The sequence below is a fragment of the Apostichopus japonicus genome, chromosome 8 (assembly GCF_037975245.1).
Source record: "Apostichopus japonicus isolate 1M-3 chromosome 8, ASM3797524v1, whole genome shotgun sequence".
Taxonomy (NCBI): Eukaryota; Metazoa; Echinodermata; class Holothuroidea; order Aspidochirotida; family Stichopodidae; genus Apostichopus; species Apostichopus japonicus.
The window spans coordinates 31,787,870-31,804,096 of record NC_092568.1 but is presented as its reverse complement, the minus strand read 5'-3'; the positions used below and the strand labels follow the sequence as shown (position 1 = coordinate 31,804,096).

The 16,227-nt window shown below is 37.2% G+C and overlaps 1 protein-coding gene across 3 annotated transcripts; it reads left to right on the top strand.

Annotated features, from left to right (window-relative positions):
- The first annotated feature begins 43 nt into the window (after positions 1-43).
- On the top strand, positions 44-16,072 carry LOC139971596 (E3 ubiquitin-protein ligase RNF8-like). 3 transcript variants are annotated; one of them, XM_071978220.1, is made up of 7 exons: positions 44-223; positions 2,205-2,339; positions 3,709-4,563; positions 5,282-5,419; positions 6,444-6,648; positions 12,693-12,869; positions 14,316-16,072. In XM_071978220.1, exons 1-7 carry the CDS (start codon positions 131-133, stop codon positions 14,351-14,353), a joined length of 1,641 nt encoding a protein of 546 aa, XP_071834321.1. In that variant the 5' UTR covers positions 44-130; the 3' UTR covers positions 14,354-16,072. The 3 variants fall into 3 exon arrangements, with proteins under 3 accessions (XP_071834321.1, XP_071834320.1, XP_071834322.1); XM_071978219.1 differs by having other exon boundaries at positions 45-223; positions 12,693-12,896; positions 14,316-16,071; XM_071978221.1 differs by lacking the exons at positions 12,693-12,869; positions 14,316-16,072 and adding an exon at positions 9,459-11,808 and having other exon boundaries at positions 45-223.
- Positions 16,073-16,227: the final 155 nt, after the last annotated feature.

The following is a 16,227-nucleotide window of genomic DNA, read 5'->3' as shown; positions in this document are numbered from 1 at the left end:
TCCTTTCCAATTGTTTTGCGCCCTCTATTTAGAATTTCGCTTATTAGGGTCATGTACTATCTGGTGGTGAATGTCGCTGCTCTCGAATACTGTGCGGTGAATTTGAAATATAGCTGATGAAAAGCCTGCCATGGCTTCCAGCTCGGGAATTATCTGCTTATCAAGATGTAAAAATACAAAAAAGAGAAGATACACATTAATACCACTTATCAGTGGTAAAGAGGTAATTTATCGGTGATACACGTCCGCTTTAGGGAATATTATCGGTTGCTACGATTGGAGTAAAGTCACACTTACTCTACAGCATGTAGCCTGGGCCTACATGTAGCCAGTGCTGTCACTATATCACTTATCTGTAATTCCTCCAAGCACAGGCGCTCTCATCACCATCATTTGACAAAGTTATTTACAGCACCATTGTAATGCATTCTAACTCGATGACATAAATAATCTCTCTCTTGGTGTTATGTTAGTGTTTACGTACGAGCCTGATTTTATTATTATTACATGTTCGGACGAGCCTGAACGAGGGAGAGAACGCTCGGGTTGGGGTTTGTCATTGTTTTAGTTGATACTTACCGTTACAGTTGATCCATTAATATATCAGTTGAATTCCATAACATCATACTCTTATCGTCTTATTTGTTCGATGCAAAACATAACACTTGGTACCATTACGTTGTACAGAAGCACAAAATCACGATGTACAGTACTGTTTGTCCAAATTTGAATTGCCCCATTCACTCTTAGTCTTATTGAGCAAATGCAATATTTAAGAAAAAACTTTCCCATCACAACATTACTCACAAGCATGCATGGGCAGATGTACAGTATTACCCATTCCACTCACTACTGTACATAGGCCCTAAGGCTTTCTAGGTGGTACCTGTCAAGCAGAGAGAGCAGTTCGAAGGACATATTGCAAATACCTTGAGTTATTAATTTCACTGGCTGTACCACTAGTATCAGGCTATGTTGAGCCATGCAAATTGTTCACATGGTAGGTTAGGGCCTACATCCTCTCTGAAGGTCTATTGGTACTGTACATCTGCCCACCAATTCATCCAATTATAAGTTTGAACTGACTGCTGTGTTGTAAACACTGGACACAGCATTATGGTTACCTCTTTTCTTCCTCTTGATCCCTGTGAATGGGCAAAATTTTGGCCAAAAAGTACACTGTCATGATTGTGTGATAGTACCGAAAAGGAGTGTAGTATTAGGGAGCGGTTACTTCATGTTTATAATGGAATGCATCATGAGGCACTCTCCAGTGTTTCAAATGTTGGAAGTACCAGTGGTCGAAGGACCTTACATTAGGCTACAACTTAGTACAAGCCTACTAAGATCATGAATTACATTAGGCATGTTATTCAGTTAGTACAGTATGTCTGTGATTGACAGGAAATTTAAGTTATCGATTTTTATCTTGTAATTTTAAAATGTACAAGAACTAAGCTGAAGTACTGTAATATGAAATCAGTCATTAGACTACTGCAGTATTGCTAAACATTACAGTATCTCTATGCCTAAACGTTTGGTCATGAAACCTGATTTGGCGTGGAATGTTAGCATACATTTGCTTAGATATCATTATTTTACCATTTGAAGCAATGGACAACAAGGCCATCTTACGGTGTTCAGGCATCCAGTATCTCTCAACATTGTACATGTCACAAAGTCACAAAACTGAAGTCAAAAGATGATGCAATTTTAAGGAGTTGTTAGGTTTTCGTTTTTCTATGTTTTTAGTAACTTATAAAGTGGACTGTGCCATATAGTGGCCTCACACTTATCAGGCTGTGCCATTATTGATAACTTAACATACTTCGACAGAAGTCCAGAAATCCATCAAAGTTAAAACTTTCATCTCATGGGATTTTTATCAAGGTGTCAGGAAATGTTATCAGTATTGTGTTCCTTATATACATAGTGTTCTGCATGATTAATTGAGATTTTGACTTTTAAGAAACATTTTCTGACAATTTTGCTCAAGTAGAACTCTATCCAATATTCCCCCTCGCTTACTATACATTGTTGTGCAGTAAACATGAGTTAGGCCCTATAGCGTAGATATGGCGTGACATGGAAACTAATCAAAATTAAGCCAAAAAAGTAAATTGTCATATTTTATTTGTATGTTTGGCAATAATGTTTTGTTCTTTTTAAGACTGTGCTAACCTTAAAGCCATTCTCCTATGTAGGTCTCAGTTGGAAGAGGATTGGATGTCTCTGTTCAGCTTTTGTCCAGAAAAAGAGACTCAATGATACTCCTCTCAAGGAAACATGCCATCTTTAAAGAAAGTGAGGATGGGAAATGGACAATTACAGATAACAAAGTCAGTATATGTATTATTATTATTATTATGATTTACCAGATTTATATAGCACTCTTTTCATGCTTAAGCATGTTCAAGAGCGCTTTACAATGACAACAAAATGACAAAACCCTTAAAATATGAATATGAAAAACAAAATGGACGCAGCTTAAATATTAATATATAAATATATATATACTAAGGAATAATTAAAAAACAATGTAGATTTACCGTGAAATTCCTAACATACAGTAAGCATCGACTGTATATGTAGTAGGATAAGGAATATACAGGACTAATGTTGTGGTATTTGCAAAGATAATTTGCTTTATTGTGTTTAGTGAATATTATATGGTACTGTAATTCAAGTTTCAAAATATGGAATTTATCCAACTAATACTTTACTGATGATATATGCAAACCTGTATGAGATTTGAAAAATATTTGGAGTACTTAGCCTCCTTACAATAAGTTAAATACAGTAGGAATATATGTGTAGAAGGATCATGATTTGGAAACTTACAGAATGACCAGGGGAGGACTGGGACTAGCCCAGTGATCTAAAGAGCGGTCTTGAAACTGGATCCTCCTTGGATGAAACTAGTCTAGCACCTTTCATATCAAGGCAAACTCATCTTCCTCCTTGTCTTAGACCAGGTTAGTAGCCAGGGGGGGGGGGGCAAAGGGGGCTACCGCCCCTCCCCTCCTTGAGCATATTTTAATTTTTTTTATATATCGCCAGTAATTTCAAAATAAGAAAAGGTTAGATGCAACTTACAAGGCCTGGGAAGTGCAATTTCCAGCGATCTGTGAGGCATTTTCGGCCGATTTTGTTTCTACACTTCGCGCCAATTCATGGTGGCGCTACGCTTAGATAGTTTGCCTACAGACTTCGCCCTCCCTTGGCAAATTCCTCGCTACGTGCCTGTCTTAGACCCAGCAGTGCACTAATCAAACTTCAGTGTGTACTTGAAATTTAGTAAGGAAAACTGCTGTTAAAACCTCATTTACAGTAGCTGAATAAAATGAGAACAGGTTCAGGTACAAATGAACACATTTTGAGCAGTTAAACCAAAGCACATGTATTGTTAGGAAAAATGTTGTACAAGAATTATTAAATAATGACATTAATGGTAAAATACTCAAATCCCCCAAACTCCTAACCGTGGCAGTAGTGATATTAAAGACTTTTATTTCAAAAGGTATTTGCTTACAGCTACATTCGACTTCTACACAAAGAAATAAGTTAAAAAGAAGAAAAAAACCAAGGCTAGAAGATTTAAAATGATTAGAATATCTTCAAGTTTTAAAGAAAGATTACTGATGAGAACAACATTTTAACGCGAATAATTCTTAACATTTCGTAACTTTTTCCTCCTTCTTTGAACAGAGTTTGAATGGTGTCTATTTGAATGATGTGAGGGTAAAGGCTGGGTCACCATTTCCTATTGAGGTGGGTGACATGATACAGATTGGAGCTGTGCAGGAAGGAGAGACAGAAGCAGAATTTGTGTTTCAGGTTAAAGTGGAAGAGATGTCTCTTGAAAAAGCAAACCAGATTTTGAATAGCTTACACCCTGCAAGTGTAGCTAATAAGAGAAAATCACAAACTTTGCCTGCCAAAGAATACAAAGGTAAAGAAGTTGTTACCTCAAAACATAATGAAGGGGAGGGTAGTGTTGCTAAGAGGAAACGTTGTGATGACTGGCTCTCAAATAAGGTAATGAAAAGCAGTGAAAGTCAATTAAGGACCGATGAACCCGGCTCGTCAAATGTTACTTGTGAAAGAACAAGTTTAGAGTCACCTCTTAAGAGCAAAGCAACTTTGAGTGAAGAGGAGGGAGAAATACTTAATGCCATCCTCTCCCAGAGGGGTAAGCATTCCATCCAAGAGATCATTCAAATGATTCAAAGTAAATCGCTCTCTCCATCAAAGAAGAGAGAAGACGATGACCTGAGGTTAATGTTGGAAGAAAAGGAGAGATTGCTGAAAGTCAAAGAGGAAGAAATGCGAGCAACTACAGAGGACTTGAAGGCCAAAGCACTGGAGAAAGAAAACTGTCTGATGGAGCAGATCGAGGCACAAAGGAAAGCTCTGCAGGTGGAGAAGCAAGCTGTCGAGGAGAGCTTGCAGTCAGAGGTCGCCAAGAATCTAGAACAGAGGGAGAAGCTTGAGAAGGAAAGGAAAAGATTGGAAGATGTCATCGCTGGCAAAGATGAAGAATACAAGGCCATGGAGACGAAGGTATAGTACTTATTCTACTTAGTATGATGTAGCATGTTGAAAATCATGATGCAGTATAAAGATGTACCGTATCAGGGAATAATTTTATCCAGTATTGCATCGCAGAATGCTGTGCGAATTGGTCAAAATAGTTATAAAATACAAGTCCAAAGATGTATGGCAGTAGTATCTTAAAAGGGACAAAACTCAGAGCATTCAAAACTGCAGCACAAGATTTGAAGCGCTAAATTATTCTTAGTACTTGTTTGTAGTCTGTGAAAATGCTGAAGTGAAAATTTATCAGCATCCCGTTACCAGGAGTTGATGAACTTCACGAATGGCGCAAACATGGAAGTTTCTGATTGAACTGGAGTAATAGATAATAAAATTTCAGTTTGAAGTGCATCAGGAGTCATGCGTGGTGTTAATGATGCCAGCACATATCCATACATTTGTTGCTCACAAATAATTTTTTCATTGAAGTGAAATGACCTCATTTTGATATCTGATAGAGAGGATCCATTTCCTGACTTTTTCCTTCTTCTGTTTGGAATGACAGATCTAAATTACTAGACATGTTACTCGGTACATAAGTAGGGAAGTGCACGTTGAGAAATTGCAGAAGCTCTTAATGATAAATTATGTACCGCACAATTAACAATCTTGAAACAATCAGCGTACAGGGGTCTTATCTTGAAATGTATTGATAAGATGAACTTTATATCTTCTGATCAAAAAGCTTGAAGAGGGACAGAAAGCAAGACAAGATGAAGAGGAGATGAAGATAGCTAAGGCCAAGCAGGAGGCATTTGATAACATCACTCATGTCTTGGAGAGTGAATTACAGTGTAGCATTTGTGCCGAACTCTTTATTCAGGTGAGTTGTTATCAAGTCATTGTGTTAAATGAAGACAAGTTGTAATTTTGTCATCACATCAATAGAGCCCATTACTCTCCTCCCCCCCCACGCCCCCCTGCACACACACCCCTGGCTCTAGCCACACACACGCATAATATTCTCATAATAATCTGAAATGGTAATGGATGTATTAGCCAGATACATCCTTTCATAAAAAGAAAAAACTTTCCTGTACTTTATAAAAATTAAAATGCTTGAAATGAAGACTTGTTTGTCCTTGATATACTAGTGTACATTATTGCTCACTTACTGAGCATGTTCACAGTTACTGTACATGTCCTATGAGTAATCACAAAACACCAGATACAGTAGAGAGAGTGAACACAATAGTGTCATAACAAGAAACAAACAACGTGAAAAGGAACAACAGATTTAGCTGCAAGCTACGGTAGTTAGTCTTCTTATTTTCTGTTGTTTTGCCTTGTTCAACTGTGGTTGTTCTACAGATATCTGTAATATATCTGGCAGGCCATCTGAAGCAGAATATGCACCAGATATTATCATCCAAAAACTAGGGCTGAATTAAGAGAGTTTGCTGGTAGTCCCTCAGACAGTCTGGATTTTGGGTTAAAGTTGTCTAATAGAGATGGTTGTCCAACAAGATTAATGCATAATTAATATTATGTCAGTGCTTTAACTGTAAATGAAGTATCCGGTGGATGGACTATGCTAAGGATCTATATTTCTGTCAAGAATTGGTCAACTGTTATTAACCACAGTCCTGCTGGAGGAGTGCTTTCTTTGCAACTTTTAAGAAAAAAAATTAAAATTATGAAAACCTTGTCAAGTGACAGCATAAATATCATTTTTGTAGACTGTTCAGCTTGTAGAGATCAACTGGAAATCTGATTCCCCCAAATGTTGGGAAACTTATAGGTCAGTATTAAATGAATATTCATGTCGGTACGTCATTGCATATTCATGAAACTTGAGTCCTCATCAGAGTGCACTAACTTAATTTGCATTTTTTTTTATCTATCAGGCTACCACATTGAACTGTTCCCATTCATTTTGTAAATACTGTATCATGCTCTGGATGGCTAGGAAGAAGGAGTGTCCAGTTTGCCGTGCACCAATCAAGTCCTACAACCGATCGATCGTGCTGGACAACTACATCGATAAGATGGTCGAAAGCTTGGGGAAGGATGTGAAGATAAGGAGAAAGGAGATGTTAGACGACAGGAAAAGTGAGTGAACTGCCTCGTGGTGCCAGTATATATTGCCACAGTAAATCAATCGTGCATCCTTCACATTTATAGCGCATCCATACTAACTCCAAGGATCATCATCATTGTTTCAGAAACTAATCATTAATTTGTGTAAATAATTTATGTTATTTCAAATTTTTATGCAATTATACATTTTGTATGACTAATGAACTTTCAACATTTCATCGCCGCATCTTTATTGTCATCACCACAACTTGTGAGCATGCATCCCATACCATTACCACAACTTGTGAGTATGTAGTTCCCATACCATTACCACAACTAGTGAGTATGTAGTTCCCATGCCTCCATGCATCACCTTTCAACTGAGAGCAGCTGGTTGGAATTCATTGCTCAATCTGGTTCAACTTTAATACCACTAAATTCACTCCTGTACTTTTACTAACTGCATTTTTTAACACCACATATTAACTATTTGAAGACTTTCTCACAAGGATCCTTTCTGCATGCCCTATTAAAAAACCTGTCAATTTGACACAGCTGGAAACATTTGTTTTTCTGTTATATTTTTAACCTTTATAACCATTTCCACTGTTTTTTCCACTCAACTTATCTGGTACATTTTCCTTATGCACACTACAAGTTAGTGCAGTGAGCTGGTAGGTCATCTGAATCATGCCATAATGATAACTTGATAAATATTATTTGTCTTGAGTTGAGTATGCAAAATAGGCTAGGGCTATAATTGTGGTATGGTGTTTATGGATTTCTCAAGCCTAAGCATCTGGTTTGACCCTCTTAGTAACAAACTTTAAAATAGTTGTGTGCTCAATACTTTGAGTATCTTGACCATTATATTGTACAAATGCAACCAGCTACTTTTACTTGAAGGCTCATAAATTTTAAATCATGTAACTCACGTGTTTCTATGGTAACATTTCTTCTATTGTTTTCCCATTTGAAGTAGTTGTTGGAAGTGATGTTATTCACTTGGGACAGATTTAAGTGCCACTTATCTAGTATGAGTGGATGATATTAATGATACTTATTTTACAATATATTTTCAAGAGAACAGAGTATTTAGTTAAGATATCAATATAGTTATCATTGAAGCTGCATTTTGCATTGCATTTGCCACAAGCTGACGGTTTGATACCAAACAGTGAAAGGAAACTCAAATCTGTTACCCTGATCCTCCCAAATTTCACCAAAAATGATTATATTATGACAAAAATAAACTTTACATGAATATATGTGGGACACAAAATTTGATATTTTGGTATAAATATTCAATTATGGGTGGCCAGATAGCACATATCACTCTTTGTTTGGACTGCTTGCTAATAAACTACTTGAAGTTTACTGTATAATTAATAAATAAATTTAAAATGGCTAATTCCAAAGGTGGTCCTATACAACTAACTTGCATGGTAACCTGCCATTACTGAGGCTTGCATAGGGTGCAACTGTGGCATACACAAATTCCAAAGAAAAGAAAGGTTAACATGTAGTTCATGAAGTTCTCCACCCCCATCAACCATCCCCACCCTCCCCCCTTTATTTTTCCCCTCATCAGCCTGTGGCTCAAATAGCTCTAAATACACATCTGAAATGAGTAAGATTTCAACAATTGACTAAAAGTTTCAGTTGAAGTAAACATTTAATTAGATGTCGAAGGTATGTACAGTGACAGATTAATGAATGAAAGTTGTCTGGGGTTGTGTTTCTTTTTGTCAAAGGTATAAACATATATACAGTATATATTTTAATATTTAATGCAGCTTATTCATATAAAGTAAGCTATGGGCATACAGTAATTAATTCTTCAGTGCTTTTCTTACTTCAAGAAGAGAACAAACAATAAAACTCAAACAAACAAGTAAACTTCAAAGCAGTGCTTTTTCTTCTCATTTTATTTCTTCTTCAAATAAGGAATCCTTTAAATGTGTGATTTTGATCTGGTATTCATCAACATTATACAGTAGTGTTACCACTGACCTATATAGCATAGACGAAAGCTGATAATAGCAGCCATCCCTTGCCAGAACTTCAGCCAGCTGTTGTCAAAGTTAGCTGCAATAGTGTAGATATCCATTGAAGGTTCAGAAATGGTGCTGGGAATGTCACATAAAAATCAAATCCAATTGTCAATACACTGTTTGCCTCCCTCTGCTGACAATGTATGTAAACCATTCATGTAAATTGGACAATATCAACACATTTTGGGAGGCAATATTGTCTAGAAAAGTAGTTAATTCACAAGGACAGTTCTAACACAAAGAAGTAAGACTGTTCAAAGGTAGTTGGAGGTCATTCGAAGTATTGTCGATTGATTTGTCCTCTTGATCCTTTCACATATTATGGCCAAAGGAAGAGTAGCTTCGGAGATCTGACTTGTCTTGTTGAGTAGAATGGTCAGGGTCAGCAGTATTGTCAGGACCAGATTTTCTATTGGGCCCTGGCTCATAGCCCCTGATACAGTAGCCCCAAAATTAGACAGCACAGAAAATTTGAAGAAGATTATGGTGTGTCTTTGAAATGATTGTATGGGTGGTATGTACAGTGCTCAATGTTCATATAATTTTGTATGACTATTGTCACTGTTCTAGTAGCAGCAGAAAAACAGTCACTGTCCTGTTGGCCAGGCTTTGGGAGTAGGCACAGGGACTTAATGGATAATGAAGCCAGTAGCCTGATGTAAAGTATATATAGATATTTTTGAGGTTAATTGGTCAAATCCTTTGAAAGCGCAGAGTTTCTTTACTGCTGCAAAATCTGCTTTTTTGTATGTTATATTTATCATGACAAATGTAACCTAGTTTTTACAGAAACAGAAGGTGATAAAAAACTAGACAATATAACGGCTCCAGTTCTCATCTCAAGTCCAGATGAGGATGAGGAGGAGGAGGATGTTGAATTTATCGACAGTGGAGACAGTGACAACAGTGAGAATTATGAAGAGGACCTGGCAGGTCCATTCTACGGTGGCGATAGGCCACATTACATTTGAAGTTTCAGTGGCCCAACAAAAGGAACATGCTGTTGTCTTGTGTGAACTTTTTTCAATGCTTCAAAGAAGCTACTACTGTACTAGTAAAATTTCTGTCCCTTGAATAGTTGTATCTGTACTTAATACTATCATTGTTTGTTTGAATCTTAGCATGATTAAGATTATAAGTCAAATCCTGGTTCTTGCATTAGTTCATTATTAATTTAACCTCTGAAAAACAAAACAATTGACAGCCTCCCCAACAGATATTTGTAAACTTCAAACTCCATTGAATTATGTTTCTATTAATGGTTTAATAATAATATTGACTGGATCTGTGGAGTTTGTAGTAATTGGTTGTTGCTTGTTCCAGTATTATGATCATTATGTTGTGGCTTGTTACAATATTTCTTAGTGTATAAACAACATCAGCAAATACTGACTAACAATAACTTGTTGCATATACAGTATTATTAGTTGTAATACCCACTGGTCTAACAGCTGATGTCATTCTTTAATGATTAACAGATCTCATATTTTGCCGCTAATAATCATGATGACTATCAATAAATTTTGGTGATAAAGCATGATACAAAATGTGCTAAATTAAGCTTGGAAATGGCTGTTTGGAAAATAATATATATTAACTGAATGACAACTGTGCTATAGTAATGCATTTTGCTATCATGACACATCTTTTCTGTGAGTTATTCATGTGTGCAATACTATGCTTGCCTGATATGTTTAGTTCATTTCTAATCAGTTCCAGATCTACAGTGAAAATCCTTGCACTGTAAATGCCTATATATCCTCATCAATTTGAAATGACTTTGCTGACTTTGATAGAAATGTATTTACAATGGCCTCATACATTTCGGTGACCCCAAGGGCGTAGGAACCGGGGGGGGCTGGGGGGCGCCAGCCCCCCCAGTGAAAAATGTGGGGGGGCGGAAGTATCGTTCCGCCCCCCGCTCCGCAAGTCAGAAAACCCCTTTTTCATTTCCAAATGAGAAAAAAATCTCATTTGAAGCACCAAATTGCATCTAAGGCCAGTTGAAAATGCAAAATTCTTTACAAAATGGAGTGGGTGTTGAAGTGTGCTATATTGCACCAAATTGCATCTGAGGCCACCTGGAAATGCAAAAAAAATCCAAAGGGGAGGGGGACACCCCCTCCCCTTAGACCCCTCCCCCAGGCCGGCCATCAGTCTTCAGCCCCCCCACTCAAAAGTACCTTCCTACGCCACTGGGTGACCCTGTAAACTGGCCAAATAAAGTGTGCTCTTTCAAATAATACTTAATATATATAGTTCCACTTGTCGACTGTGGACATGACTTTTGGGGGGTGGGGGGGCTCATACCACTTGCTACTCTAGGAGTTTGCTCATAATTCTGTACCTGAACTCAGTTAGTAGCACTCAAATGCTCTTGGTATTAAGATAAAACTACTTGTCTGTAACATTGGTAAAAGGTATCCGAACAAATGTAAACTGGTAATTGATAGTAAGCGTTCATAGAAGCTTGTGTAGAGCTTTCTTTGTAGAACTCTGCTGCTAAACTTTAAACATTTACTGTACAGTTAGTTGTATATACAGCTTTTTCTCAGAAGGTTGTTTGTAAGTGTTACTGCCCGACTTTTATATGGAAATCCATAGACTGTTCATATTAGCAATTTAACTTAAAAATTAATTGAAAAAGAAAAAGTTACGAAAAAACTGAGCGTATTCCTTCCATCAAGCCAAGATATTAATACTTAGAAATATACCAATCAGCTGTATATCATTTTGCTATGATGTAAATTGTGCTACTGAGCCTGCCTGTAGTATTACAGTAGTTAGTAATTTTATTCGAAGAGTATGGTGATGTATACCAGAGAGTATTTTGTATCCTGTATCTTCAGCTTGACTGCCTGCTCATTAAAAGCAATCAAGTTAGTAATAAACAATTTACATAAAGAAATATGCTTGTGCTGGTTTTTACTTTGTTTCTTTTTGGCCGGTTGAGGTGACATTTTAAAGTGTTATATAGCGTCCGCCGGACAGTGAACTAAATGCCACAAAACAGATGTTCAATCTTTCAAAAGTATGGAGAAACCAATAGTCCCACATTAGAGTCAAATGCATCTGGTGACCACCAGTGTATTACCCAAATAAAACTTCAGCTACCAAAAAAAGACACTCAGTTGGGCTATCTTCTCCCCATTTTTGGAGGAGGAAAATGGTAGGGTGAGGGAGAGGGTTGGGTTTGGGGGAGCAGCAAGGTGGGGGAGAGCAGGAATATATTGGGAAAGAATACTAGGGAGAATGGAGTGGGTGAGGTAGGTGGGAAGGTTGTGGATTGAGGTGGGGCAGTAAGATTAGCATGGGTGGGGATGGGGTAGGGACCACGATATGAGTATGCAGACCCCATACATCACCACAACTTGTGAGTATGCAGACATTGCAGACCCCATGCATCACCACAAGTCGTTAGGAAGCAGATCCCATACCATTACCGGGCCCCATGCCTCCATGCATCACCACAACTCGTAAGTATGCAAACTCTATGCATCACCACAACTAGTGAGTATGTAGTTCCCATGCCTCCATGCATCACCTTTCAACTGAGAGCAGCTGGTTGGAATTCATTGCTCAATCTGGTTCAACTTTAATTCCACTAAATTCACTCCTGTATTTCTACATACTGCATGTTTTAACATCACATCTTAACTATTTGAAGACTTCCTCACAAGGGTCCTTTCTGCATGCCCTATTAAAACACCCGTCAATTTGACACAACTGGCAGCATTTTTTTTTCTGTTAAATTTTCAACCTTATAACCATTTCCACTGTTTTTTTCCACTCAACAATAACTGGTGCATTTTACTTATGCACACTACAAGTTGGTGCAGTGAGCTGGTAGGTCATCTGAATCATGCCATAATGATTACTTGATAAAATATTATTTGTCTTGAGTTTAGTATGCAAAATAGGATAGGGCTATAATTGTGGTATGGTGTTTATGGCTTTCTCAAGCCAAAATCTGTTTTTTTGTATGTTATGTTTATCATGTCAAATGTAACCTAATTTTTACAGAAACAGAAGGTGATGAAAAACGAGACAATGTAACGGCTCCAGTTCTCATCTCAAGTCCAGATGAAGATGATGATGATGATGAGGAGGAGGAGGAGGAGGAGGACGTTGAATTTATAGACAGTGGAGACAGTGACAACAGTGAAAGTTATGAAGAGGGCCTGACGGGTGCATACTACGGTGGCTATGGGTCATGTTACATCTGTGGTAAGCATTGGACTTCCAGCCATTATTTATTAAAGTCAATATTAATGTTATTATTATTATTAACCAGCATTTAGAATGCTATTCACACCCCAAAGAGTGTACCATAGCTTGTACAACTTAGCCCTGGTCTTTGGTATTACTTGTCACACTTACACACCAAAGTGTGCGCAATTCAATCAATCTCTCCTGGGGCACCACAGTGCACCGCAACCATGTGTCCCACGGGGGACTTCCCTTAGGGTGCATCCACAACCGGCGCAGGCTACTATATTTACAAGTTACCTTGCAAGTCCCCGTTTATACACCTGGGTGAAGAGAAGCAATGGAGATAACGTGCCTTGCCCAAGGACACAACGCAGTGATCTGGCCAGGGCTCAAACCTGTTATCCTTAGATCACAAGTCCACAACCTTAACCACTTGACCACAACGCCCCCCATGTTATGGTTCCTTTCTAACCAAGTGGTAGTTTTTCTGCATTTTGGAAATATTAAATGCATCAAACAACATTGGTGTTGTTTTCTTCTTTATTTTTGTTTTTTACTCATTTCGAACACAAGTTTAGAATAAACCCACTTGTGAAGTTTCAGTGGCCCAACAAAAGGAACATGCTGTTGCCTCTTGTGAACATTTTTCAATGTTTGAAAGAGGCTACTACTAGTAATATTTCTGTCCCTTGAATAGTTGTATCTTTACTTAATACTATCATTGTTTGTATGAATCTTAGCATGATTAAGATAAGTCAAAGCCTGGTTCATGCATTAGTTCATTAATAATTTAACTGCTGAAAAACAAAACAATTGAAAGCCTCCCCAACAGATGTTTGTAAACTTCAAACTCCATTGAATTATGTTTCTATTAATGGTGATTTTTTTTTACTGGATCTGTGGTATTTTTTGTTATTGGTTGTTGCTTGTTCCAGTATTATGATGATTATGTTGTGGCTCATTACAATGTTAGTTAGTGTATAAGCTACACCAGCAAGTTGTGACATTTTTTTATTGCTTCTGGTGGTGATGGTGGAGGGGGGGGGGGGGAGGAGGAAAGGGGCAAGATGCTAGTCCTTGAGAGTACCTTGCAAACTCTGTAACCCAAGAGTACACTTATCTGAGTTTCAGCTTGGTACAATCTGGAGAATGGAAGTAGAATACAGGTCGCTTTCTAGAGAATACTTTGTGTTACAGAGTTGTACGTACCATATTGCTGACTTTAATGAAATTGAATCATTGTATTAAATATCACTGACTGGAATCACTAGAGTGTATCTTCAACTGAATTGACTCCCCTGATTGGCTGTGAACATCACAACCTCAATGCAACAGACTTCATTTCTTTAAAGCTATGGCTATATAGTGAGGATGTTCCATAACAGTTGAATTTGGACCAAAATAGTCATTCTTGCTTTTTCATGTTTGTTTCAGGAATGAGAGGACACTGGGCCAATGGATGTCCAAACTGATTTAACCAGCTCTTCATACATAGCAGAGCTGCCTTTGAACCTGGACATGAGGTGCCTTCAATCTGAAAGCTTTAAAAGTGAGAAGTGTAATTATGGGGTCTTCAGTTACAGAATATAAAATTTATGAAAATGCAGTTGAGATTTAATGTGCAAAAAGAATCACAGGAAAAAGTCACTGGTTGCATCCTCCCAGATCTGTGTTATACTGCAATTGATCAGGTTGTAAAATAAGATCGATTTTATACAAGATCTATGTTTAAGCTCATTTATAATTTCAGTCTAATAGAAATCTTAATTAGATCATCTTGCAACAGTTGCTCACAAATTGATCATTGATTAATTTGTTTTTATCATCCACCATTTGATGTCAAGGACATGGGCATAAAATTTAGCTTCTCCACTGATAGAGAATAAATTGCAATCTCCTGTCAGTAATGAGAAAGGCCAGAGTGTACTGATATGTATATTCAGTATATCTCCAGTCCACATTTATGAAATGTTAGTGGACGTAGTAAATTCAACATGCAAAATACTTTCGTGGGATATAACAGAAAGCAATCTCTGTCATAAGTTCTTCATTTAATAATATATGCAAATTATACAAACAAAGATCTATCCATACTGGTGCTAATAGACTTTAACACAATAACTTGTTGCATATATTATTAGTTGTAATACCCACTGGTCTAACAGCTGATGTCATTCTTTAATGATTAACAGATCTTATCCTTGGCACTAAAAATCATGATGACTATCAATAAATATTGGTGATAAAGCATGATACAAATGTGCTAAATTAAGCTTGGAAATGGCTGTTTGGAAAATAATATATATTAACTGAATGACAACTGTGCTATAGTAATGCATTTTGCTATCATGACACATCTTTTCTGTGAGTTTTTCATGTGTGCAATACTATGCTTGCCTGATATGTTCAGTTCATTTCTAATCAGTTCCTCCTCTACAGTGAAAATCCTTGCACTGTAAATGCCTTTATTTCCTCGTCAATTTGAAATGATTTTGCTGACTTTGGTAGAAATGTATTTACAATAAGGAAATGGCCCCAAACATATAGTTCTACTTATCGACTGGGGACATGCATTTGTTTGGGGGAGGGGGGGGGGGTTGGGGTCAATACCACTTGCTACTCTAGGAGTTTGCTCATTATTCTGTACTTGAACTCGGTTAGTAGCACTCAAATGTATTAGGATAAAACTACTTGTCTGCAACATTGGTAAAAGGTATCCAAACAAATGTAACCTGGTATTTGGTAGTAAGTGTTCATGGAAGTGTAGAGCTTTCTTTGTAGAACTTTGCTGCTGACCTTAAAACATTTAGTGTACAGTTAGTTGTATGTACAGCTTTTTCTCAGAAGGTTGTTTGTAAGTGTTACTGCCCGACTTTTATATGGAAATCCATATACTGTTCATATTAGCAATTTAATTTTAAAACATTAATTGAAAAAGAAAAAGTTACAAAAGCACTGAGCGTATTCCTTCCATCAAGCCAAGATATTAATTCTTAGAAATATTCCAATAAGCTGTATATCATTTTGCTATGATGTAAATTGTGCTACTGAGCCTGCCTGTAGTATTAGTTGGTAATTTTATTCGAAGAGTATGGTGATGCATACCAGAGAGTATAGTTTGTATCCTCTATCTGAAGCTTGACTGCCTGCTCATTAAAAGCAATCAAGTTAGTAATAAACAATTTACATAAAGAAATATGCTTGTACTGGTTTTTATTTTGTTTCTTTTTGGTTGAGGTGGCATTTTAAAGTGCTGCTTCCTGACAGTGAACTAAAATGACACAAAACAGATGTCCAATCTTTCATAAGTATGGGGAAACCAATAGTCCCACAGTAGAGTCAAATG

Bases quoted from the DNA above. Each gene is read 5' to 3' on its own strand.
- LOC139971596 (XM_071978219.1), top strand. From the start codon at position 131: ATGGCTTCCAGCTCGGGAATTATCTGCTTATCAAGATGTAAAAATACA. The intron at 6,649-12,692 runs GTGAGTGAACTG...TAATTTTTACAG, and splicing joins GATGTTAGACGACAGGAAAA to AAACAGAAGGTGATGAAAAA. The intron at 12,897-14,315 runs GTAAGCATTGGA...TGTTTGTTTCAG, and splicing joins TGGGTCATGTTACATCTGTG to GAATGAGAGGACACTGGGCC.